At 39.2% G+C, this 27942-nt stretch overlaps 1 protein-coding gene across 1 annotated transcript in view; it reads right to left on the bottom strand.

Annotated features, from left to right (window-relative positions):
- Positions 1 to 1535: 1535 nt before the first annotated feature.
- The window catches only part of ELL2 (elongation factor for RNA polymerase II 2), a 42920-nt gene continuing 16513 nt past the window's right edge, over positions 1536 to 27942 (bottom strand). Inside the window, exons 4-12 of the mRNA XM_048503730.1 lie at positions 26492 to 26655; positions 24305 to 24564; positions 18010 to 18134; positions 17779 to 17869; positions 15529 to 16099; positions 9836 to 9902; positions 6719 to 6890; positions 5376 to 5420; positions 1536 to 2973 (exon numbers count right to left, since the gene is read on the bottom strand). Of these exons, the coding sequence (XP_048359687.1) occupies positions 2857 to 2973; positions 5376 to 5420; positions 6719 to 6890; positions 9836 to 9902; positions 15529 to 16099; positions 17779 to 17869; positions 18010 to 18134; positions 24305 to 24564; positions 26492 to 26655 (1612 nt within the window). The 3' untranslated portion in view covers positions 1536 to 2856. The remainder of the gene's footprint in view (positions 2974 to 5375; positions 5421 to 6718; positions 6891 to 9835; positions 9903 to 15528; positions 16100 to 17778; positions 17870 to 18009; positions 18135 to 24304; positions 24565 to 26491; positions 26656 to 27942) is intronic.

Here is a 27942-nt window from a genome sequence, read left to right on the forward strand (position 1 = left end):
TATTTTTGTCTTATTCTGCAAGTACCAGGAAAACTTGCATTTTAAAGATTATTAAACGTTTTAATTAGAGGTACAGAAAGGTGTGGCAAACAGCCCCAGGGCCCCACAAGTCTGACTGTTTCCAACATGTTGGTTCATTCTGTTTCAGGTTAATGGACAAACAAGACTGCACCCATCTGACCTTTGATCTTCAGGGCATTGGCTTACAGAATCAAATAGGAAGTCTATTTGCCTGTCTAGTGAACTGGCATTCATGGTTAATCATCATCAACCAGTACACATTAAACTACGTATTGCACTATTACACATCAATATTTCATGTGCTTGTACGCATACTGGCAGCATTTGGGGAATAAGGGCAGGAGGAAGGCTCTGCTTTGCCCCAGGTTACGTCTCTGTGGTTGCTTATGCTTTACAACCCTTCTTTCATGCTGCTGTATAACTACCCCATCTTGAGCTACCTCATCACTATCCTTCTTCCCATTACTTGTGCAGGACCTAAGACAAAGATAGTGACGTGGTCACAGTCAGCAAGTATATGACTAAACCAGATTATGAACCACAGTCCCCTCTTTTTCATGCTTAAATGCTCAGCCTTGTAACTAGCAAACTATAAGTAAAATCTCAAAGGCCAAAGGGCCAAATATAAGTCCGCAGCAGGGCATCTGAAGGCCAATTCATAAACAGGTCTCTCAGACATTAATGGCATCATGCACAGCTGAACATGGCCAGATTCCATTAAAAGTTCAATCAGTATTTGATTTTTGTTGTCTACTTTAGATGTCTGTCTTATTTTGAGGTTTCAGGGAAAGAGCCATTCCACCAGCAGGGAAAGAGCCATTCCACCAGCTGACCTGCTGCCATTAATCTGTTATGTCAGAAAAAAAGGCACTTTGGACCCCAACCCAATTGTGTATTATGTCAATAACCAGAGAAGTATTGCCATAAAATGGCGCCAGGAGTTTGTCCTGGGCACCATGCTCAGCCCCCGCTGTGTAACTCCCTCCGTCCCTCAACCCCCCCCCCCAATCTTTTCTTCCTCCAAGCAGTGTTTGCCAGCAACACAAAGGGGGTGGAAACTTCCCTGGCATTAACCACAACCTCAGTGTGCTGCTGGCTGGTGCCACTCAGAGGAAGAAAAGGTGTGTGTGTGTGTTGGGGTTTTTTTTTGTTGCAAGAGTGGCAATGCAGAGTTTGGCAGTGTGCGGGAGTTCAGCTGAGGGCTGAGCATGGGGGAAGAGGTGGCGGGGGCCAAAATGCACCCCTCACATGACCCAGGCGAATGGCATCTGGGTCATATGCCACCTCTGGCCCCCTTAGTTCCGCCAGTGACAATAACTGAAACAATGTAAAAACGTGCAATTGTAGAGTGCAGCTAAAGGGTACAAGGAGTGGGTTTTTTTTTTACTTTCACATAATGAAAAACAGCGACTTAATTAAATTAGGATCTTTTAAAAAAGCTATTCAAGGCTAAAAACTATGGCGATTCTATCAAAAGTATATGTTGTGCTCTATAGTGACACATGACAACTGGATTGATGCTGGAGACCAAGTTTATTAAAGATACTACCAAAATTTTGGCAAACATTCCAAAAATCAGGCTTGTAAACATAATGCTTCCCTTTTCAATTGGCAGCACTTTGAAAAATATATTAAGACAAAAAGAAAAGAGAAGTATAATTCAAAAACTCAATTTTGTGACCAACAACTTATGTTCCCATATGATCAAGTGATGGTTTAAATTAAACCAATTAACTGCATGAAACGAAGTTTGTGCTATTTGATGATCACAGTACTTTATAGTTAAATACATCTTTGTTATACTCCTGGGACCCAGGAAAAAAAATCTTTAAATATTTACATTTCATGTAGGCAATAGCTTCTTTGCATATTTTCTCTTCAAAAAATACTTTTATAGCAGTAATATAAATAGGTCACCTACATGTTTCATTTTATAATTTTGCCCCAAAACTATAGAATTAACTTTTGTATTGTATCAATTCTCCCCCCCCCCACCCCAAAGCTGACAAATAGTTGAAATTGAAATATTTAACTTTACAGGAAAAAACCTGCACTAAAACTTGTCAGCTATTATAACCTGAACATTTGGCCTGAAAAGCAGATTTTTTCCCCAACTTGTATATGCTCACATGCACACAACACATACACACACTCTCATGCGCACACACAAACGCAAACACACACACACTTGAGACGCTAAACAGGCCATGTAATGCTCCCATTACTTTGATGAAGTGGGAAGCAGTGACTTTATGGAGCAATGAATTAAGTACAATCAAGATGCGAAAGCGAACACTATAAGGCAACCATTGCAATGGAGGCTGAAATCACAAGAGTTACTGCTGTTGACAGACAGGCTGCATATATGTTACATATACACACACCTCTTAACCCTCCCAAAACAATGTTTTTAACTTTTTAAAAGTTTTGTGCAAAGTTTTACACTTTCTACCATTTAAGGCAAACAGTTTTTGCATTAAAAGAAAGTCAGAAAACAGGCTTATAGTCACCCAAAAAGCTTTTTCCTTTTGCTACAAGTTCTCTGTTAAAAAATGTGCACAACCTCAGAACTAGAGAGACTGGATCCCCAAAACCCAATGATAAAATGATTTCCACTGATAGACATGTAAGTATTTAAGGAAAAGGGGACCAGAAAAAAGCAGCTTCAGCTACATAGGAAAGCAACATCCTCATCATCAACAAAAATAGGAACTCAGTCTGCAAATGCTGAAACTTCAGCATTAGAGAAATTTCAGATTTTCAAACCTTGGAGTAAGTCGCATGGAATTTTAAATAAATAATCTTTAGTTTATTCACATCTTCTGGTCCAGAGATCTAGTGCCATGACTCTGCTTGCTGTTGGTCAAATTCACCTATAAGTCTTTTAATGTGCGCCAGCTTGTTATGAAGATATTCACATCTGTACTTTTCCTCATGGTAATTGGGGCTAGACTGCAACAAAAACAAAAACATAAGCTTACTAAATTTTATTTCATTATTTTTTTACATTTATATCTCACCTATATACAGGATCTCTAAAAACACAGCATACAAAACCCTAACTCTCTCCCTGCCCCCCTCCCCAAAACCCCCCAAAAATCCCAGCAGGGAATATCCAGGGAAATGAACCCTGGAAAGTCTTCGCCAGGGACCTAAACACATACAGAGTAGGTGCCTGATGAAACTCTGAGGGGAGATATTCCAAAGCCTGAGGGCAGTCACATTCTACTATTGGAAATTTTAGTCTGCTCTAATCCAACATCATTAATTTTTGCAGAGAACAAAACTAGCAGCAACTGCAAATATACAGTAGTTAGAGTTCCTTATTTATTTCTTTTTTAAAGAAAATGGGAGAACTGAAGCCCACAAATTCAGAAATTTACACAGCTTAGTTCTGTGTATTGGCCTACAGTTGAATCAGTAGCAGTACTCCAAAGGACCTAGGGGTTACCATGAAGCCTGAGTCTATATGATAGGGGACATGCTACTTTGTCGCATCGTGGGATCAACTCAAGGTCTCGTAACTGCCTTATATGGGAAAGCTTTGGAGATGCAGTCAACCATGTCTGATTCATTTTGTCTACAAACATAGGCACTGTGATTTGCTGACTGTGGCAACTGACAAGAACTGTATCTCAGGGTGATCATGTACATTGGTGCTGGAAATAGGGACTGTATCCCTGCCTAAACCAGGCCAGAGATTACTTCCTTCACATTGTTATGCCCCTGTGGCTACTTGAACGAAGAAATTTATGAACATATGAACCAACCACCCAAACAGTAATCATATGCTGACACAACGCAGCACATGTTAAGTATTTTCAAATCCCACTGAAAGCAGTGTTTTAAATGTCAAAACTGATGTCCCTCTGACTTTAGAGGGATTTGTGCAGGGCATTCTCTTGACTAGTCACCCGGTGTAGCACTGGCTGGCTAGTGTGTGTTGGCTCATCTGCCACTCTCAATTTCTACAGTTAAAGTAGGGGAGGGGCATGCTAACCTCTCAGAGCCCTTGCTTCTCTGACAGACCTCTTTAAGCTGTTTCTGTCTTTTTCAGTCCAATCCTTAATAGCTGGCTTAGCTTTGCATAATCTGGTTCCTCCAGGGCCCTTATGCCTTCTATAGTGTCATGGCTTTAGCCAGAAATATAGAGCAACAATTGCTGGTCTTGACTAACAAGATTGTGGAAGATGCTTTTGCAGACCAGAATCATGGTTGGTCTGGAATCTGTTAACATGCTAAACAGGAAGTTCAGGTTCCCAGAACAGTACAACCTTGGAGAGGGACAAAGGCAAAGAGGTAATAAATGTGGCCTTTAGTAGGTTTGAAGGTATATAATTGATATCAAAGGTGTGTTTGGGCCCAGCTACAAACAACGTCTGAGAATGGAAACATAGACGATATATTGAGTTCTGAGGGAATTATTACAGGTTGTGGTTGCACGAATCTTGAACGAAAGTTGCTTATCTGAATGAGACGAGTTCAGAGGTGTATCACAGAGGGAAGTCAGACTTCCTTCTGTAATACACCTCTGAAGATGCCAGTCACAGATGCAGGCGAAACGTTAGGAACAAGATCCACCAGACCACGGCCACACAGCCTGGAAAACCCACCAGAACCAGTTGAATCTGGCTGTGAAAGCCTTCAACAATACATAGAAGATATAGTTCAGATGGGATGTATTAACTAGGATCCAACAGAGAGTTAGTGTAATCATTTTTATATCCTTGGTTATGTTTAAAAATAACAAAAATGTACTGAAAATTCATCTACATGAATTCAGCTAACTTTGCATAGTGTCTGAAGTTAAAAGACAATTGGACAAGAACACGAGCCCTTATTAAGTGGAACAACTACCTATGCATAGATATGGACTGTCTTCTTTGAAGATACTCTTTGCTTGTGGTTGGCTTTCAGTTGGATAAGATGAAATGCTTGGGATTTATATACATATTTTAAATTATCCGCAAAAAATCAATGGATGGTATTATGCTCTTTTAGCTTTAATGTTACCATAAAGGACATAAATTAAATGATAAAATTAAAGGAGTAATTTTCTAGCAATAATTTTACTTGTATATTAAATCTAAACCAAACAAAGAATGTTGCAGTATACTTTTTTGCCAAGTGATTATGCCCTGATTCAGAAAAGTTAAGTAGGCGCCTGGGACTATGCAGGGTTCCTGCTGTCCAGAGTCATTCAGAACGCATTCTCCAACCCTCATCTCAGAAAATATTTAGACATGGCTTCAGGATTAGAACGTGGGCACAGGCTGTGCTGAGTTTTTTAAAATTCTACTGAGGAGGGGAAATGAGGAAAGGAGATAACATATAATAAAATAAGCTGTACTGACCTGTTTGATCTTCCGATATTCTTGTAAGACTTCCTCATGGAGTATCTACAAATTGGAGAGTTGGAACAAGAATAACTTGATGGTTATAGAATACAGCTAATTACTAATTACTCTGATGATGAACAGAAGCACACTGGACCCAAAACAGTAAGAACATCAATTATGTATGTCCCAAATTCTTTCCCGGTATTCTACCAAAGTATGCACAGGAAATTTAATATTTGGTATTAGTTGAAAATCCAAATATACCCATTTTAACTGCACCACAGAGCACAGCTAGAAACACACACAGGGACATAGAGAGCCAATGCCATGCAGTAACATAAAGCTTTCTGACTAGACACTTAAATATCCCTCCTCCCCCTTCCATTTATGCCAACTCTGGGATTGGGGTGAAGACAGAAGAATTGCTTCAAACTTGGATTGACCCTGTTCTTCTACAGAGTTGCCACTAATCACAGGTCTACAATACAAGGTGCTACTTCTTACTCGACTGAAAGTGGTATAAAGAGGAATGACTGACCCTAGCCTGTTCACTGGACCACCATACTGCTTGGAAAGTAGAAATAAACAGTCATCACTAAACTTAGTGGTCGACTTGTTGCCTAATAATAAATCAATCCAGAAAAAAAGGCAAAAGATTGAATCCACCGGAAAAGCATGCCTTCCTCTTTGCCTATCAGTCTGCTGATTGTCCCCCAAATTCTCTTTGAGACGACAACCCGGTTGAATAAAACGCAGCACCGAGTATGGGGCAGCTGCAACATGGAACCCAGTAAAGCTGCTTCTTCCTCCTGTGGGCAGCAGTGAGGAGTGTGAAGAGCAAGTTGATTTCTTCAGTTCGCCCTTTTCACTGCCGTCCTCATGCCATGCTGCATTTTATCGGACTCTCCAAGGGGCTTTAGGGGTTAAGTAGCAGGATACATGGGGAAAGCAGGGAAAGAGCCATTCCACCAGCTTCTTTTGTGAGTCTTTCCCAATGGATTCAATCCAAATTCACATCTTATATATAAACCATCTTTCTAAAATAACTGATAATCATTTAAGCCAGCCAAGGAAAAGAAGCCCATCTTGTTGTGTTTCCAAAAAACTGCCCCTCTGCCATAAAACTTCACCAAGTCTATAGGGCAGGAAGTATCCCAACTGTGACACATTTGCTAAAAATTCACTCTAACACTAACGAACAGACTTGACACATGCAGTCCAGTCAAAAACTGTTCAGTTTTCTAGTAAGGAACTGGAACTCAGAACTGTAACCAGACGCCTAGCAATACTATTCAAAACATCCATAAAGACAGAGTTATACCACCAAACAAATTAGAAAGTGGGAAAACAAATTTTACCTGATACTCCTTAGATCTTGGAGAAAGCAGCTTACGCTGTGCATCTAGTTTCATAAACCTCCTAGTAACATTCTCCATCCTTGCATGCAATGTTCGGTATTCATCATACTCTGCATTGAAATCATCTTTGTAACTTTGCCTTTGTTCATATGAGACAATTGCTATATATTTTCTTAAATAAAGAAAGAGAGAGATCACTTAAAAACCTCCCCCAGTATTTTCAGTTTACATTTTCAAAACCTTTATTGATCTACTGCTTCTTTAAAACTTTGCCCAATTTATGTTCCTTAATTTCTATCCCACACTCAAAGATTATTGTAGTGGTTTGACCTACAGTTATTACTAGTCAAACACAATTCAAACTTTTGGTTATGTTCTCACCCCATAAGCAATACTCTTTGTTTAAAAAAAAGATGACCTTGAGGATTTGAATTGGCATAACAGACATTAAGATTAAATATGGCGATCAGAACCCTTCTGTGAGATTTGGTTAGGTTTACAGTTCCGAGAGTAAATTATAAATCAACATAACTTTTAAATAACATGGGTTCTCCAAAAACAAATGGTTTGCACTTTAGCCAATTTGGCTTTAAGCATTTTGCTTGCACAAAATGTTTTTCCAGTAAAATACTGCTGGGAGAAGGTTATTTTCAGTTTTCCTCATGAGACCACTGTGCCTGATTAATTAAATTAATAAATTTTACTTAGCAACAATGGCATCAAGAGAAATTCAAAATATCCTTCTCTCCAATGAACGTGGTATTTCAATGGAAAGGCATTTTATGCAAGGATACAGCTAGCTTTCAAAGCAGCAACAGAACTGCTCACGGGCACACGGCCTCCCCTACTATCTTGCTACATCCTCTTCTCTATTGTGTCATTGCTACTACTACAATGAACAATTTCATATAGAATTTTCATTGAGGAAAATATTTGAGCCTGAAAGAATGCCTCCACGGTTTTTGAGTCCTTTTCCTATCCCTTGTACTGAGCAGTTCACAGCACCTTCAAGTGAGCAACTACTAATCATAGCCTCAAGTGGGTTTACACAGAAGTGTGAGTCTGCATTCTCTCAGATTCTCCTGTACAGGAAGGGCCATGTGCAATGTCCCAGTAGGACAAACAGGGGCTGGTGCACAGCTGATATGCCATAGACATGTGTAGGCAGTGTGATTCAAAGGACAAGGATCATGTGGACATGGTGAGAGCTGCACTAACACTGCTACGTTTTACGGTAGCGTATCTGATTACTATGCAAAGTTGTGTCAGCATTTCAGTTTACAATGGCCAGATGTACAAACTGTTCTTTATTGTTAGGTTTACTGCAGAAATGTGTTCCGCAGACACTGTGGAAAGACATTCTAAACACCTCACACAAATTTCATTCACTTCTCTCTTGAGGGAAAAAAATTCAACAGAACACAATGAAGAGCAGCTCCTGGATATTTTTTAAAATTTTTTTTTCCCCTGTAGAGCTTCCTACAATAGCTCCAACTACTTGGTCTGGTAATTATTAATTAGAGAGGTTTCAAAAAAAAATTGGTTTTATAAGCAACAAAAGGTACACACAAACAATACCCAGATACGGTATTCGGAGAATATATTCCAACTGTGCATAGTGGAATGACAGAAAATCATTAAGATTCTTAAAACTACACTCCTCTATGACTACTTATAACCCCTTTTATAAAGTGCATTCTTAAAATCTATTGAAGCAACTAGCAAGAAATGTCATTGGTCAGTGCCAGACAATTCAGTGAATCAGAAGGCAGTGTGTGTGTTCGGGGAGGGGGGAGCACATGTTTACGTGAACAGTTTTTAAACTTTTTAGCATGTGCAATTATAATGAATATCTTCCTTACTGTTCTGCAAGGAAACAGGTTTTTAAAATCAGGAACTCTTTTACAGTGCAACTCAACACTTATCTCACCGAACAGTCACTATTTTGTGTTTTTTCTACATGTCTTTGTTCCCCTGTATGGAGTTTGCTCTGTGCCATTTCTTGGGGTGGGGGATGGGGGGGAAGCAGGAAGTATCCTCTGTATAACTGGTGCCACCATTTAATCTTAAAGAGACCCATGCAGTTTTGTTGATGGTATCACAACAACCTTTCTCACACAGCTACAGCACAGATATGAAACAAAATCACATGGGTCACCACAGCCAGATTAAATGGCAGTGAGGATAAAGGGGATACATGGCGCTAAGAAGCAGCAGCTGCTGCTAAGAGAACAAGAGGACGAAACATTATTAAACATACAAACACGTCTACATCTAGTGTCAAAAGCCACAAAGAGACGGGAGGTGTTTTTCAAGACTTACAAAAATGACGGATACAAATTCTAGCTATGAAAGCCAATGTTGTCCAGAATATCTTGGGGTTTTTTTTGTTTGTGAAGTGCTTAGACTGTAGGAAAAGCAGCCATTCAATACCTTAGAACAAACAATAAGCTAAGCCTTTGCTGCTAGCCACTATCACAGCACGTGCTACAGCCCTATGGGGTTTGCAAAGGCGGCAAGGTATGGCGGCTAGAGGCTGCGAACAGGAAGAGTCAAGAGGCCCAGTATCACCCGAGCAGTCCACAGTCTCCGTAACCCTTTAGTAGCGCCAATTTGATTGAGTACTTCCCAAAGCAATTGCTAGGAATAAACAGTCTCCAAATCTTTGGGAATAAATTGGATTAGTGCCATTTTTAAATTTTTTAACAAGACTTCTGTATAGGATGCAATTGTTTGGAAAGAGAGGATGGAAAATATCTCTATACCAGGATCAACATTTTCAAATCAGTATCCAAGTGTTTCTCCTAGGCAATCCACTCATTTGTTTTGGCCTGTTCATAAGAATAAGGTAGTCCGATATGAAGCAGGCATAAACTTTATCCTACAGGAGACATGTATACCAAGACTGCCTTTCTCTTCCAGATAGCTGACAAGTAGAAGGGAAAAGCAAGATACAGCTAAACATTTTTATTTAAAACACTGCAACATTTTAATGCAGCGTTTCCAATTTGTAGCCTGATAGCTGCTGTCAAGGGTTAAATGCTTTATCACCAAGGAATATTGCGTAAAAAGGTTTCTTCCAGCCCCACCCTGCTGCTCCAGCATTATTCTACTTACACAAAGTAGTCTGGTAGCTCACTTGTTGACAAAGGATCTGTGGAAGCAGTGCAAGTCTTTTTAACACCTGCAAAAAATACAAGTTTTGACATTTTGGTAAGAGACTGTACTAAAGGCAAACCTGATCCATCTTTGAAATGTCTACATGGGGCGCTCATTCCTAAGGATTAGTTTTCATAGTCTCAAGAGACAATTAAGAGCAAAGCATGCTATTGAATGTTTATAATAGAGGTTGTCTGACAAATTCTTAACAGTCAATGGCAGGAATTTAAAATGCAAAAGCAACTTCAGACCTCAAACAATAAAAGCAGTCTAGTGTTAACCCAAGGTCAATTTCCCATTATTTCAAGACAAGTTGTGGCATCTGCGCAGCAATTCAAGAATTTCTGTGGCAGATGTTGGCGCACAATAGGAGATGGGAGTTTTACATCAACCCCTAGTTTTCCCTGGCGTGAAATAAAGACCAATGGAGTGGAACACCAAGTGCCTTTCTTTCTTCCAACTCCTTCCCTTCACTTGCCACACAAATCATGGACATACAAAGCTCAGAAGAATTTCATATCAAATAAATTACACAGAAGGGATAGAATCCACAACATCAAGTGAGCAGTAAGAATAATCATCCCTCTTATGGAATAGTTGCACAATGATTTGCCAGTGCAAATATGGCTTGGGTGGGAAATGCCCCTGGAAGGCACTTCTGCTGGGGCAAGGGGTATTGTGTGCATTGCAGGTTACCATTTGGCATCCCACAGCAGCCCCCCATGCCACTTTGGGTACCATTCCAGATGTTCCTGGATATTTAAGAGTGACTTTTGGACAGGCATAATAGACTGCAGCATAAGGGGGGAGGGTAAGAAAGCTAAAGTGAAAATGAAGTCGCACAGCTTGCTTTAAGTTTATTAATGGGTTACTGCCTGCTTACAATGAGCAGCCCTATAACCTTCACAATGGCATGAATACTTGCAATTCTGAAATGTTTATTTCACTAGTTGCCAGCAAGTTTCGAACACATTAAACCTGATATGACATGACACTATTTTTCAAAATAGAGCATTTAGATAAAAAGCTATGGTGGCTATAATTAAAATTATGCAATTTGAATCATGCTAGTTTATAGCTGTACTGTGATCTTAAATACAAAACAATCCACAGGTATGCTGATTAAGGTTATATTCCCTAAATCAACGTTTTGGGAAAACAATATTACTTGGCATATCTAAAAGCTAATATCAATTCAGTCAACACAGGTGGACTCTTTTAAATATGTACTAAAAAGATCAGGAATCCATAATGTTCTTCTGTATGATAACACGAGAGAAAATTCAAGCGGCTCCAAACTCCTACTGGAACCACATCATGCATGGGTTTCAGTGTTCAGGAAACGTACAGTATTGTGTCTAGTCAGCAGCCTGCTTAGGATGCCATCTGAACAACATTTTCTTCAGAGTAACCTGCATTGAATAAAATGGACTTATTTCTGTGTAGATGTTTTTAGCAGTGCTCCACTAAGCATGGATTTCTTTACAACGATGTAGATTGACTTTTCAATTAACTCCAAAGACTTTAAAATAGGTCACAACTCAGTTCAGTCCTGGGAAGTGTTTAATTATTAAAACACCCTTGTTAATATTCCGTAGCTTCAGTTTATCTTTAGAAATAGTTCAAAAGTTCTAGAGTCAAGAGTTTTTCCAGATGCAATAAGAATCTTAATATCATTTCAAGAATTGAACGGACAGTAACGCGCGATAACTTCATGGCCAACCAGAAGTTGTCATTACAACTCACAGTAAAACCCCAGAACTTTGTATCCAAGCTGTGTGCCTGAACACAATGCAAGCTAACATGCTGATGTAACATGAAATGCCAGTTTTAACATTAGAACAAATAACTAAATCTGCAGATTTGCTTATAGCCAAAGCACTGAAATATCCCCTATAAATCAATGGAGTAAACTAGTGCCATGGTGGCTGAATCAAGAGGAAAAGCAGTTAGGTAGTTATTTACACATAGTCCCAAGGTCTGACATTTTCTATATCCGAATTGTTCTTATACATTTTTTATTTATCACATGAAATATTTGTAAAATAAAACAACAACAGCAACAGCAGCAGCAGCAGCAGCAACAGCAACAACAACAACAACAACTATGTAGACTGGCTAAAGAAAAATGAGAAGATCTTGAAGGTGCATAACAACCAAAAGTAAAACACAAGCTATTTACTGCTAGACCCTTCCCACTTCTGACTGATTAGTTGATAGAGATGCTGTTCCAAAGGTGCCTGCAGGCTAAGAAAGGTTGGGAACCTCTGATGCAAAGTCTGCAATTTTTCTCAGCACTAGGTACTTATATCCAACACATAACAGCAAGAGTTTTACTCTTTATTAAAAGATGCAAAGTGAGCAGAGAGCTAGTGTGTAAGATACACTTCAAATTCTCATGGTTTACCCATCCTGGACTTAACTTCATAGCCCTCATGATTTCAAAAGAAAATCGGTATCTGAGTGTTAGATAACAGTGAAAGAACAATGACAATCCTGAGATGCAAACACAGGTTCAGCAATCATATGCTCATTCCGCACATGCAGAATAATGCACTTTCAAACTGTTTTCAGTGCTCTTTGAAGCTGTGCGGAATAGCAAAATCCACTTGCAAACTGTTGTGAAAGTGGCTTGAAAATACATTATTTTGCGTGTGCAGAAGGGGCCATACATTTGGTGACCTGTGTTGCTTTCTCATCGACAGCATTTGAAGGTACCTTACTACTAGGAGGTAATGTCAGCTCTTTTCTCCCTACCAGAGGCATTGGGGGGGGGGGGGGGAGAGGGGAGAATGTTGTTAAAACCCTAAGATCTCACAGAGGGTTTGTGCCATGTAAAAGAATGCCTAAAATGGAACTTAATAGAAAGCAAATCTACTTTAAAAGATTTTTGAACTTCTGTTATGTTTTGAGCATACTGCTAAAAAGTGTAATCGTAATAGGTAATTTGCCATTATTATGCTGTACACTATTTTGTATTACATCCACAGTACTGTTACAGATCCAGCGTGAGATAGTAGTTAAAAACTTCAGATTCCTATCTGGAATCACTTATGGCAGCTCTATAAATCCAGCCTCCAAACCATAGCTTCTGATAAGAGCGTTTAGTCCTTCTGATAAGAGCGTCCCCACCCCTTTACCTTTTTTTGCTGGCAAAGCAGCTGGCTGAAAAAAAGTTTTTTTCCCCAGCTTTGCTGGCTGAAAAAGCAGCCTGGTTGGAGCTAGGGGGAGAGGGGCCGAGGCTGTTGGGGCAGGGCTGCAAGGGGGATGATTTTCTGCCTCCCAGGCGCACGCCCTGTGCGCAGCGCACCCCTGCCCCCTTATAGCTATGCCTCTGCTTCCAACCCTCTCCGTTATGTTTATATTTCTGACCACCAGTGCTTACACAAGTGTTTCACCTAGTGAAGTTCTTAATGTAGTACTTCTCCCATATAATTCTAATGTAGCAAGACCCTAATTGAAAAACCATCCTGAGTTGCATCATCCAATCTAATATTCTCCTTGAAGTGTTAACTCTTCATTTATAAAAATGAGGTTTTCACCCCTGGACCCCAAACTGTGAAGATTTACAATATGTTCAGGATAGAAAATGACATATTCCACTGTCCTAATCTAGTACAGCAAATTCTTCTTAGGAGTTGTCCTTATTCCTAACTGTACAGGCATATACAGCTGAAAGTCTTGACCCAAGGGGAGCAGACAACCGCTTTTGTTCTGTCCAGATTTTCAAGACAGCTCCGTATGTATCTAAATGCATGAGGCAGGGATAAAAAGTGCAGAGTTTGGAAGCTGAATGTATAAGGTTATTAAAGTTGTATTTTGATATTTTCTCAAATATGAGAAGTAACTTTTTTGGATGGAAGACAAGACTGAATACCTTTCCATCCTAAAAATCTAGAATTTTTAGACACAGAAGCATTTCTTCTGTATAGACACAGAAAGCACTAAATGCTCTTATCAGAAGCTATGGTTTGGAGGCTGGATTTATAGAGCTGCCATGAGTCAGAAGTGATTCCAGATAGGAATCTGAAGTTTTTAACTACTTTCTCACGCTGGATCTGTAACAGTACTGTGGATGTAATACAAAATAGTGTACAGCATAATAATGGCAAATTACCTATTACGATTACACTTTTTAGCAGTATGCTCAAAACATAACAGAAGTTCAAAAATCTTTTAAAGTAGATTTGCTTTCTATTAAGTTCCATTTTAGGCATTCTTTTACATGGCACAAACCCTCTGTGAGTTCTTAGGGTTTTAACAACATTCTCCAATTTATCTTCCTGGACTTTTTGTGGTTTACATCCGATGAATATTTAATTCATGAAACACACCAGGCACAATCTTTCCAAAAGCTTCAGTGATCAAACAGAATTACTTGACATATTTTAAGATTGACCTCTTCATACACTGAGACCATAAAACTGCCTCACCCTAGACTTAATAGGTCTGATTCAGCTAAAGGACTGTCTTTGACTGGTGGCAGCTCTCCAAAGTCTCAGACATTTTTCACATCACTTACTATCAGCTCCTTTTAACTAAAGATACCGGAGACTGAACTTGGAACCTTCTGCATGCACAGCAAATCCGCTACTGCTGAGCTCAAGCATCTACCCTCTTGGACTTTACGGTGCTGCTGCTCCCTTTTCAGCCAAGAGGTTCCCCTCCATGTAGGAGTTAAGGCACATTTTTTTACCGCACTGCATATAACAAACTAGGGTTTGGATCCTTATTCACAATAAACAAGAGACTGAACATCTTGGTAGGGCTTATCTGGAAACATGATGTTTATATACAAATCACCGGCTAGGTAGGGTATACATATACTGCCCAACATGTGTGTAACCGAACTAAAATCTCCATGATGTAACAGTGAGGTGGTATGCCAAAAATTGCACTAAGACTGCATTTGAGCTCTTTATGTGCACCTTACTACCCTTTCCTCAGCATTTTCCTTTTCGTGCAGAATGGGGCTAGCCTTTTCTGTCTCTTTCCTCCCCAGTTCTACTAAACTCACTTTTTAAAATTCCTAGGATACAGTACAAAATGGATTTTACTGTGGATAAGAATTCTAATGAAATAATACAATTTCTACTACTGTAGAATGCACCCCACCCCGCCTAATACAGGATGCCTTTTGAATGATACAGTGCATTAAAATAAGAGATTATGGATATTGTGTCATATCATCATTGGCAAGTTGCTTCATTGAATGACCCACCCACTATTGCTACTTTTCATGTGAATTAAAACAAAATTAGTCTTACAAGAACAACCTTATCGTTTTCCAATGGACTACAGAAATTAATCAAATGCAAAACTGCTCATATGTGCCTTTTGCTTATTAGTTTGGCATTTTCTTAAATTCGGTTAGAAAGAAGGAACCCAAGGAAGACTGTTCATGGCCACTGCAGAATGAGTCACTTGCAAATGTTGTGGTCTCAAGCATCTGGTGCATCATTAACAGAAATACAGGAGGTAAGTGGGAATGGAAGGCCAGTTAGGTATGAGAAGTTACCACACTAGCTGCCTGTCCCACATAGATCCAAAATGAATATTTTGATGGCAAGGTCTGGGATCCCATCACCGGCTTCTACAGTGTAAGAATATACCTTAGTCGGTTCGACCTGACACAGAAAAAGTGAACATACCTTCACTAAAATTCAGACTGGAGTTCTTCAACTTGGTGATCTCTTTGTTTTCACAGTCTTTTGCCTTCTCTACCATGTTCTCAATGTTATGTTCTTTGATTTGGTCCTTCTCCTTATGCTTCTTTGACTTCTTGGATTTTTTGTGCAACACTGAACGTTTCTCATCTGTAGATTTTGGGCACACAGACAGATCTTCAGTGGGTGCTGGGATTTCCAGTGGAGTCCTATTAGTGAATTTTTGACGCTGGTCCTCATAAATACTACCACTCTGACTCAAAGTGTCAACAGGCAGGTCTTGAGTTCCCCGGCCTTCAGGAGTGCTAGGGGAATTGGAGTTAGAATTTACAGTCTGAGGAGGATTTGAAACTGAAAGGCAAGTTGGAGGAAGTGGTGGAGCAGCTGGTGTTGCAGCAGCTGCAGGAGGAGGAGGGGGTGATGAAACGTCACCATTTTTTTCACCAGAATTAGTCAAGTGACCATTTAATGTTGGTTGAACTCTGTTTGTAAGATGAGATATCCTGGGTTTTTTATTCATTAAAGGATCAATAAAGTCAGAATCCAAAAGCCGTTTCTGCAATAAAGATTAATACATTTAAACACATCATATATACAACCGCACATATCCAGTCATGGAGTACTAAAAGTTTTAGGTCACAACTCTTCAGAAGAGAGAAGCACTGATTTCCCCTTCCACTGTACACCTTGGCTTTGCCATTACGGTATTCCAAGGGGTCCACTGATAGGAACAAAATTCCAGAGGTCTCATTGGTCTACAGTGGGAGTAGGAGGTAGAAAAGTCCTGCTCCATGAGGTTTGTGGACCACTGAAACACACCATTATTTTATCACCCGTAGTAATTATAATGCCAATTTCAAGATTAAGGGGAAAAATACATTTCAAATGTAAAATGCCCAGAAAATTTTCTGGAAAATGAACTCTTCACTTAGAAATAATCCTTGCTTATAATGTAATAAGAATGTACATGCCTACACAGTATATGTAGTACAGCTGTCAGACCAGGATCTGGGAGATACAAATTTGAATCCCCACTCTGCCATGGAGAGTTGTTGGTAACCCTGGGCAAGTGATATACTCTCAGCCTTATTCACTCCTCAAGATTGTTGTGATGTTAAAATGGAAGAGTGGAAAATGAAGTAAGCTGCTTTTGGTCCCTACTTAAAAGAAAATTGTTCCCTTAATATGACCGTTGGTGTTACATTGTTGCTTAACACACATACTGCTTGTTCTAATTTCTCATGTCTACATGGGACAAGGGAATGATTCCAATACTGCTTTGGGTCCCAAGTCATTTCTGCTGCATAGTGAAGTTTTGAAACTGAAGCTCCAGCATGTGCAAATGTACCCGAGATGCATATTATTTTTTCTGAGTAAGCAGTTCCCTGCAAATCATATTTTGATCTTGGAAAGTTTCAAGCATGGCTTGGGGTTGTGGGACTGCCAAACTGGAAAGACGACAAATGCCAGCTGCATGAAGTAGTTAGTTGGGCTATGACTGTCAGAACAGAACTGTTTAATTCTCTGCAGTGTTAAATTTGTCCAACATTAACAATATGCAAAACAAGGTCCCTAAAACTGAAGAGAATAGGACAACAGCTGGTGTTTATGTACAGATTAGGATGGAACTTTTGTCTTGTTTCTATATTGAAATTATAAAATTGTTGTGGAAAACAATTATATAGCAGTGGGGAGGAAGCACTAAATGAAACAGCAAAACTGAATAACAGGATATGAGATTCTGAAACAATTTTTGATTGAAATATATACTCCATAAATGTATTAACGTCTGGAATAGCAAACCCAATGACAAATTCAGCAGAATGTCGTTAGAGCATTCATTTTGTTGCACCATTTTTAATTTACAAATAGTCAAAAGCCTGTTACTTATAATGAGCACACTACTTATCAACAAGCTGGGATTCAGAAGAAGTCACAAAATATTGTTTGTTTAATAATACCTTTTCTCTGATATCTAAATACTGAGTTACATTTTCTGCATATTTAGAGATGAGGGACTTTTGAGATCTGACAATCAAGATTATGAAGGAGGTCTAGTAAATCATTATAGATTCACAAGGAGTTGGTCCTGTCCTAAAGTCGACTTTACCATGTCTGTAGTGTCAGTATTTATGATCACTATTCCTATCTTATACTAGTCAAGTGATGCATCCATACTTTTCACATGCATTCTAGCTGTACCATACAGAACATAAAGAACAGCAAATTAATCACCTGAGGAGATGAAGATGTACCATCCTTAATAATGCTCAGAGGAGATTCCAGGTGACTATTGCTGGTGGCATTCTGAGATGAATGTAGTTTTCTGTTGTTGTTTTTTAAAAAAACATACACATTCCAGGTTACAAGGAAAGTCATGCTAAAGATACACTAGCAGATCTTATTTCTTGGAAATGAGTGGACTGTTTCAAACCTATTTTTTTATTTAAGAAGGACTAAACTTACCTAGAAAGTATTAATTCTAGTGACTGCTTGTCTATCTCATTGTATCCAGGCCAATCTTTCTGAACTTCTTTATAAACATATTCTTTCAATGTGTAAGAATTGTCTTTTGGATTCAAATTGGCTACCTATAGATAAAAATTAAAACACATGTATTAAAATTATGTACAAGCCGAATCTGATGAGGTTAAACATTTAAAACCTACTGCAGTAATTCTGAACACTGTGCTATAAATATCACCAAGCACTTTTTAAAACTTATGCCTCATGATTCTACTCATCAAAGCCACTCGGAGCAGTTGACGATACCACAAAGTTAATATACAAATACCACCACAATGTTAACAATCAATATAAAAAAGAACAGTATCAAAACAGCAGCATGAATAAAAGGCCATCAAGCCCAAAGGGCTGACAGGACAGAAGTCCTCCTCTAAGGTGTAAGAGACTTTGTGAGTTTCTGCTGGGATAGGATTCCACAATTCTGATGCTCCTACCACTGAAAAGAACCTGCCCCTTTTTGATCTAAGCATGAACATGGTACAAGACCCCAAAGTACAATCTTCACACGAGTTCAGGGAACGAAGAGATACAGGAGGTAGTACTTGAATATACATGCCAGACCTAGACAATTTAGTACCTGGAACTGACTGGCAACTAGTACAGTCTTAGCACAGGTATGATTTATCCTGCCTCAAAAGGTAGAAGATGCAATCTGTACTAGTTGCTTCTTCCAAGGACTACCCCACACAGAGTGGATTACAATCATCAAAAAGTTACTAAGGCATATATGTAATCTGCCAATTTATGATTCTGAAGGATAGGATGTAATTTGCATTCCAACTGAAACAGTTAAAAGTATTAATAAAACTGCAGTGACAGTAAGTTGCTTTTAAAAATATAGGCCATGAAGAGTACAGACTAGATGGACCTTGATCTCACAACATGGCGAGGGATTTCTTAAGCAAAGCACACGTTCAGGATCTCTTAAAGCAGATTAGTTATGCCTTAATGGCTAGAGATCCTGCAAATATTCTCTTGAGTTTCAAATGCAATACATATCAGCAGACCAAAGGGATTTGAGTGAAAATGAAGTCAGATTTCCCATGATGTAGGGGAAAAAAACATAAAAACCACAGCCACTCTTAAAATAAACTGCATTCTATGCTATAGTTTAAGTTGTGCAAATATATGAACATACATTCAATTTTATTTAACCAGAGCCTTTTTCTTATTCATGCCAAAGTGGTGGCTAAGTGCCTTAATGTTTTCAATTATATCGGCAACAACATCCGAAGAGAGGTATGTTGCTCTATCCCTGATGTCTAAACTATGGATAGGATTCAGAGTAAGGATCTGCCTACATTTGGTAGAGCTGCACTTGAAGCTGGAGCTTTGCTTATTGTTCTTGGCACAGCAGTTATTGAAGAAACAAACTGCTGTTCAGTTTAAAAGTAAGCTTGCCTCTTTGGCAGCAAGAACTGCTGCAATAAGAGAAAAAAAGTTAGAACTGCTTCAGAAGTTCCACTGTAAGCTTTCTGAAACTTGCTCTAAGAAACTGACACGCCTGGGTTTTGAAAAAGCAGAACTTGATTTAGAGACTTAAGGTAAAGCTACAGTAGTTCTTCAACCCTTTCCCTCACGCAGCCAGCGGCGTACCACCCATGGGGATATGGGATATCCTAAATGCACGCCATTTCATCATGTTGGGGGCGGGTGCAGTTCTCCCGCAGCACGGCAACCCGGACATTGCCTGGCAGCTCCCCCCATGCCAAGGCACTGCTCACTGGCTGAAGTGTTTGCCGCGGCCACAGACTGGCTCCCACCATGGCACCTGCCCAAGTCACCCGCCCTCGATCCCCACCCCCCTGCTGGCAGGCTCCTGGAAGGGTCAGCAGCAGGTGGCCCAGGTGGTCACCATGGCAGCAGACCAGCCTAGGAGCTGGTTTGTTGCCACGGCACCTGTTGGAGCCCTGACCTCCTTTCTAGCTGCCGAAAAATGGGGCGTAGGGGTGCAGGGAGCCGGTCATGCTCCCGGGCGCCATTTAGGCCCAGTACACTACTGCACACAGCCAATAGCAAAGGGTAATCACAAATGTGTCTTCTCCCCGTGCTATTCCAGGTTCTCTTAACTCTGTCCTCAAACAGCACTAAACAATCTATGCTACATATCAAGTTATTCATAAATCAATCTTTGCATTAAGTCATGAGTACAGATCAGCCTTTCAGGTGTAGCTGGGGGGGGGGGGAGAGGTTTAGCTCTGATGCAACCTAGTTTTACACTACATTTTAATGAAGTTGCAGTAAATTAATCTGTCAAGAAGATTTAAAAACACAGTCTCCATAAAATTGCTGAAAAACAGAGACCACAACACAAGATTTTCCAGAATGTTGGCTACGTTTCATGTAAAGAATACATACTTTATGCTATCAAGTCCATGGTTCAAGTATTATTTGCAGTTTATTATTTGTAATTATTTTGCCGACAATCTAAGTTTTCCTGATTTCTATGAGCAATAAAGCCTACTTGGCCTGCAAGGCGTTTTGATTATGCAAAAAAAAAAAATCCCAACATTTGAAGACTATGAAAAGTGTACCTAATTAAGGAAGCATAATTTTTAATCCAAGGACATGACCCGGCCCTATGTTTGTATACGCAAAAGATAAGGAAAAAAAAAACCATTTATGCAACTAGCCCTCAGGATACCCTGCCATGTGTCTATATTGTTGGTTAGTGAACAAAAACTGTGACATAATATTGCTACCCATGTTCTGGCCATGGGAATACCTCCTTGACTCCAGGAAGGCACCCAAGTCTGCAGATCCTGTGAAGTTCAGGCATGCAACCTGCTTTCAATGGAAATGTGTGATTGTCTGACAGTTGCAAGGAAAGCTCTGGAAGCAGGACGCAAAGCCTTAGGGTGGAGGGGGCATATCTAGGAGCACCTAGTGGTCCATGGGCTGGGACCCAGCTACACATATGTATTCAGTTTCTGGTATTGTATGACAACTTGATCATCAGTGGACAGAGCTTGTTTAAGACTATTTCCTTCTTCTGGCTATTCGCATCAAGTTACTGAAGCTTGCCAATGCAGTATGCTGAATGTAGTAATGAATTATGAATGTAGTAATGAATTTTATCCTATTATTAGTTTATGTTAAGTAATTACTTCATGCAGCATACAATAACAGACAATTTGTTATTAAATTCTTTAGAACCTTTGCATTGTATATTGTATAACTGCTCATATTTCCACTGTGTTTTTAGATGTCCGCTGAAGAAATGAAGTAAATTTCTAAGCATCGTCCATGTTTGTTCATTCTTTCTGAAAAAGCATACAAAGCAAACAGAATACCTAACTTGTGCAGCCATTCTGCATGCCATATGACCATATCAGCCATCTGCCCCCTCATTTCAGAGTATCTGAGATTGATCTGAGATTGCAAATGCCTCAATAGACCAGGTGATCGGGAGCAACAGCCGCAGAAAGCCATTGCGTTCACATCCTACATGTGAGCTCCCCAAGGCACCTGGTGGGCCACTGCGAGTAGCAGAGAGCTGGACTAGATGGACTTTGGTCTGATCCAGCTGGCTTGTTCTTATGTTCTTATGTTCTTATGCCCCAATGATGCATTCCAGAATAATGGAAAAGCCAAGAAATTGGGAAAGCACAGAGAATCAATGCTAAGCCAATAGGAACGCAGTCAGAAGAGACCAAAGGAAGATACCATATAAGTCGTGTATAAGTCGACCCGCATATAAGTCGAGGCACCTAATTTTAGCACAAAAAACTGGGAAAACTTATTGACTCGCATATAAGTCAAGGGTGGGAAATGCAGCAGCTACTGGTAAATTTCAAAAATAAAAATAGATACCAATAAAATTACATTAATTGAGGCATCAGTAGGTTAAATGTTTTTGAATATTTATTTCAAAGAAAAACAGGAAACTAGCTCTGTAAGTGGAAAAGAGGGTCAACAAAAACAATATGGTATCAACATTAACTTTAAAAGTACAAAAACCTTAGCTCAATCAGCAACCAAGCTAAACACAAGAGTTAAAATCCTTCAAAACTAGGTTTTTGGTCAGGGGAGGAATGTTTATGTTAGCAGTACCAACATTTCAGAGTATCTTTAGGAGACCCTCCTGATGATACCATCCAGGTTTGGTGAAGTTTGGTTCAGGGGGTCCAAAGTTATGGACCCTCAAAAGGGTAGCCCCATCTACTATTCTTCCATTGGAAACAAGCAGACAGGAAGAAGCCCACAAAACCACACCATAATATGCAAACAAGGAAGGTGACCCCCAATTTACCTATTAGCAGCTCACCTGCCCTGCATTAACAGAAACAACCAAGTAATGCAGTTATCTTACTCCTGCAAGAACTTACAGGAAGAATCACAAGGAATGCCAAATACTCTAACACATCCAACCCAGAGCTAGAACCCCGTGAGGCAGCGGTGGGCAACACAGGGAGAGCACCTCATATACTGCAAATGCACAAAAGCAGACAGGAACAAGTGAGGTACCGAAAAGATATTGTGAGACAGATTAAAAAAAAAAAAGAACTCTAGTACAGACTTGCCTTTAGCTATGGTATCAAGATCTTACAAGGCACAGTGTTTGTTTAACTACCATGCAAAAGTGGGGTGAAGTATACGTTTTTGCACTATTCTAAATCCAATCTAGAATAAGATACATAATGTGGTTAGGTTAATCAACTATATTAAACCCAAGTGATACATAATGTGGTTAGTTTAATTGACTATATTAAACCCAAGCTTAAAGAAACCCACTCTGCACAAATGCCTAAAACAGATATAACATTGGCAGTTATTGGCCACAACACAGAAAGAGGCGAGGCAAAACCCCCTAAAACACAATGCGTAAAAAGAAAATAATATAAAGGAAGAGCGCAAGAGGGGTTTTGTATTACTTTCTCAACAAGAATACTCCATTTCAGAATGGTAAAAGAATGGCAGCATTTGATTTCTTTGAGGAAAAACTTTATCAAGTACAAAATTGAATTAACAATTCAATTGCTAACCACAGTTTTAAGGTTATGCTTTTAAACATGAAGTCTGATTTTTTATTCTTTTTATACTTTATTCTATTGTTAGTACTTTGTGAAACTCAGTGTAAAAAAGCTGTTTGCAAATAAAAGTTAAAAGTTAAAATAAAATAAAACCAAAACAGTGCTGCTAACTACGTATTCCCTAAACCTTTCAACAGCTATTAATTCATTTAATCAATTTTATGAATGCCAGCTAGCTGTGTTAGTCTGTCCATAGAAGTAGAAAAGAACCAAGAGTCCCATAGCATCTTTACTTAGTCTTTAAGGTGCTACTGGACACTTCCTGTATTCTACTGCTCTTTTTAAGTATGGTAAGTATGCAATTCCTTCTTAGCCACTTTCATTCTTTCCTTCCTTTCTTAACACAAAAGCACGTTTCCAGATTCAGAGTGAACAAAAGATGACATGCTTTGTTTTGTTCTAGGAAAACATTTTAATTAATGAGGCAAATGACTATTTACTGCTAAATTTGCTGTTGGAAGAACTACATGCTTTTTGCAGTTTTGCTATAAGGGTAATTTGTACTTCTTACTAGAATTCTGGAGCTTTTTCTTTCTTCAACATAGTGCTAACAATCCTCATTAACAGTTCTGGTAATTATTTGTTTCTTAGTTGTTTAACGGTGTTATAAGAGATCTAGACCAAGAGCTTGTCCTATGCTTTTCTTTTCTCATCACTGTTGATATAATTCATCAGAACACAATTTCTTACACACTATATAACAGCTGAGCTTTTTAACTGGCCTTGCTGGAAGACCACCCTTCATGCTATGGTGCAGCCACTGATCACTACCAAGTGCACAAACATTGCTTTTGGATGGCATCCCTTCTAGCGATCCAGATTAGAACCTGTGCCCTCTCCTCTATGTGAAAGGATACTGGCGACTCTACCAATGGCTGGGTTTCAAGATGAATGGCTACAGCAGCTGCAAACATCTAGTGAATTTTTTAAAAAACGTTTCTTTCAATAACAAATCCCCTAATGCAACATCACAATCTGCTTTTGGAACTAATTCTTTAGCTTTAGGCCTAAATGTGAAACAATTTTTGAAACAGATATCTACAAAACTGGACGTTTTTTCAAGGCAAGCAAAAAACAAACAAACAAAAAGGTCACTAGAAAAAGAAAACCACACATTACTATTTAAATATGGTGATAAGAGTAACTTAATTGTTGCATACAACAAAAAGATAAGGTTCAGAAGAATAAAGAGCTATACTCACCTGCTGAAGAATAGCTGCAAGCGAATTCTTGTCTTTTTGACTAACACCATCTTTTAACAACCGAGCAAGAAGCTCTGGTTTCTTGTAGGGTTTTAGTGCCAGTAAATGAATCACTCTATCCCTATATGGCCGTTGAGAAATACTGTTGTTTACATGGGTCTTGCGTATTGTACTTGCAGGATTAATCGGAGTTGATCTTTTCCTCTCAGGCACTGCATCTGGAATACTTTGTGGTGCTTTCCGAATCTGTACTCGTTTACCTTCCATAAAAAATAAGAGAATTTTCATTCCCTCTCATTTCAGACCAATACAGCTCCTTCAAAACTGAACATCAAGAGGGCAAAACTCCAATTTACGTTGTACAACAATTTTTAAATGGATGTATTATTAACAATACAGATTTATATAGTACCTTAGAAATCTGTTATATTAATGCTCAAAGTCACACATTTCATTACCCTTAGATTCAAAGTCCAGGCTAAACGTAAACACTTCAGTATATTTATCATTTTTGAGTGGTATGGGATGAGTTCAAGCCAGACACCAGTTCTCTCCATAACACTATTTCAACCATCTTGTGACAATGCTTCAAGAAATATTCTATAAACTAACAATAGCATGTTTTCTTGTTTTACACTTCCCAATTATTATGCAACATTTTAGAAGCATGACAGCAACTTTATTATTATACCAAAAAAATGGTTCTATAAATCTGATTGACTGGTAACAACATTTCAACAGAAGCAAAAGCAATGCCTTGGAAGTTAAATCTTTATTGCTAAAAGGACTGACAGCATCATTATCTGCAGAATCATGCAACTTGCTTTAGACACCTGATCACAATGCTCAGAATGAAACTATTAGTGATAACACTTCTGAAATCACAGGTAACACACACACCCACACGCACACCCACACAAATGGGCAATTAACATCAATATGGATAACAAATGGTTTTGTACAATCTCTGGTGTGGGGAGAGGGAGCTGTCTCTGCCAATTACTATTATGGCAGAAGAAGTTGTAGAATTTTAAACTGGCGCATCCCAACAATAAAGGTCTCCCACCATCACCCACAACAGGGTGTGAGACAAGGGGGAAAGGGTGGGAGCAAGAGTGAAGGGAAGAAAAACAATCAGACCACACTGATGAGAGAAAAAAATGGCTACAGCTATTACTGAGTATGGATCCAATATCAGGTGACCTGCCTGTGGGAAAATGACACCAACCCTTCACCTAGCAGATCTAGGGGTCACAGATGGGCATATATCACTGAATGGTTTCCTTGAACCTGGGGATCAGAGATGGTGCCAGTCTATGAGCTGGGCATAACATGGAACAGCCCAACCCTCAAGGTCCCATATGAGGATCTTCAGATCATGAAAGACTAGCATGCAGCCTCAACTTAATTAATTATTAATTTTGTTTCTTGAATTTCTTAATAGCCCCTCCCAGAACTGGCTAGGGTGATTTACAGATCAACAACAATACCATAAAAGTGTCTTGGTATGCATAGACCCGTAACATTGGAAAGCCGGGCAGCTGTCTAAAATTTATAATATAATTAATTCAATTATAATTAAAACAGTCTAATTAAAAACATAATACATATTTAATAAATGTAATAAATACTACTAACGGAAACAAAACGCTATAGCTGGATCAGATGGTGGACCAATAAATCCCTGCAAAATTGGCTCCAGCCTGATGCTCCCCCCCGACCCCCACAAGAGCCTGTTGCTGCCACTTCAGACAGCTGCAGAAGAGCCAAGGGAGAGATCCTTCCCCTCTAATTCCTCCCCATCCCCGCAGCTGCAAAAGTTACCCTAGATAAGCCGGGGGGGGGGAGGGGTGCAAGCTGGATGTTGAGACTTGAATGGACCTTTACATGATCAGTTTGAGAGAATAAATAAGGTGGTGGTAAACAACCATGGCAAAGAAACACTAAGATGGGATGGGCAAATTACGGGTCCAATTCAGACCTCATACATGATCTCAAAGATAGGTACTGTTAAAGCTTTAGAATTCTCTTAAGTAAGGCAGCATCAACAGGAGATTACATTTTTACACTTTACTGTTTTTACATTTTAGTGTTTAGTGTTACAGGAAGTTGGCTTCCTACTATTACAGAAAAGAAAAGAATACAACCATACCTACTATTACAGAAAAGAAAAGAATACAACCATACCTACATATGGTCCGCCAGGTTTTATGACCTTTGTACTTCGATTGCGAGACTCCTCTTCTGCCTGGGTCATACGTTCTCTGGTCATTTGATAAGAATCATTTGTTGCACACACTGTAAGTTTATCCTGTATAAATCCCAGACAACTGAGCTGAGAGGATCCACCACTAAACAACAATGGGAAAACTATATAAACATCTACTGAACACAGACTTAACACTGCACAGCAAAACCAATATTCATTTTAAGAGATACAAATACATTTCCTTCAGGCCACTTATGCCTAAATTGTGAGCTATAAGAATTTCAAAGTTTCTATTCGCTTGATGGAAGGTAATGCATAGGGCCGCTTTGAAAAAAAAGTTTACTTGCAGTGGGCCTGAAAGTGGTTTGTTGCCATGTTCATGTCCTCCCTCCGTTACCCCCTCACCAGCAGGAACCGGGAAGCCATCAAACTCCAGCAAGTACCTACCCTGTTTCCCCGAATATAAGACAGTGTCTTATATTAATTTTTACTCCCAAAGATGCACTATGTCTTATTTTCAGGGGATGTCTTATTTTCGGGGAAACAGGGGTGGGCAAAGTGTAACATTTTGTGATTCTATGTTTAATCCTATTTGGAGGGGGCAGGGAAACCCAACTCCAATGTGATCAGGTACCTGCATCTGGATGTCACCACAAGCTGAACCTTGACTAGTGCTTCCAAAACTAGGAAGCCCTGAGTTGTGCTCCATTCCTTAGGAAACAGGAAAGGAAGCAGACTTGCCAATAAGCAACTTGGGGGTTCACTGTGAACAAACTTGTGTTTGTAACATCTTAATGCAACCTAGAAATCTATTTAAAATTTGGCAACGAAAAAGTTTTCAACATACATTTACTTGCTATCATCAGTAAATCAACTGACTTGTTTCTTACAGAAAATTTTTTAAAATGCTGGAAGATTTTGAAACTATATTTTCTTTGTATTAAATAATAATCAGATTTGATATTTATACTTCCAATCCAGAGCCTAAGCATTTTTGCTCAGAAGTAAACACTGCCAAGTACTGTGCGGCTTGTTTCCTGAAAGAAAAATTGTCCTTACAGGAAATTTTAGCTCCTTTCTGTTTAACTTTTCCACACATGTGTATGTACCTTCTCAACCCCATCTATGCATCAGAAGTATTCTCATGCCGACAAGGTAAAGCTACAATAAACACATTAATTTTCTAGAGGCCGTTGCACTTTCTATAATTCATAAAAATTCTCTAGTGCACCTCAATGCACTTCTCACGAAGAATACATATTAACATTCCTTTTATTACATTTTGTAGTAAAGATGTCATTCCCCCAGAGACACCCTCACTATTTTCCTTCTCTAAGCCTCAGTTAGTCCCTTAGTTAGAATGGGTTTAGTTGCCTTTTGTATAGTTTTCTATGGGAGGGAACCTTAGACCCTGTCCCTTTAAGAAGCC

This window comes from Sphaerodactylus townsendi, linkage group LG07, assembly GCF_021028975.2.
Source record: "Sphaerodactylus townsendi isolate TG3544 linkage group LG07, MPM_Stown_v2.3, whole genome shotgun sequence".
In the NCBI taxonomy this organism is placed as follows: domain Eukaryota; kingdom Metazoa; phylum Chordata; class Lepidosauria; order Squamata; family Sphaerodactylidae; genus Sphaerodactylus; species Sphaerodactylus townsendi.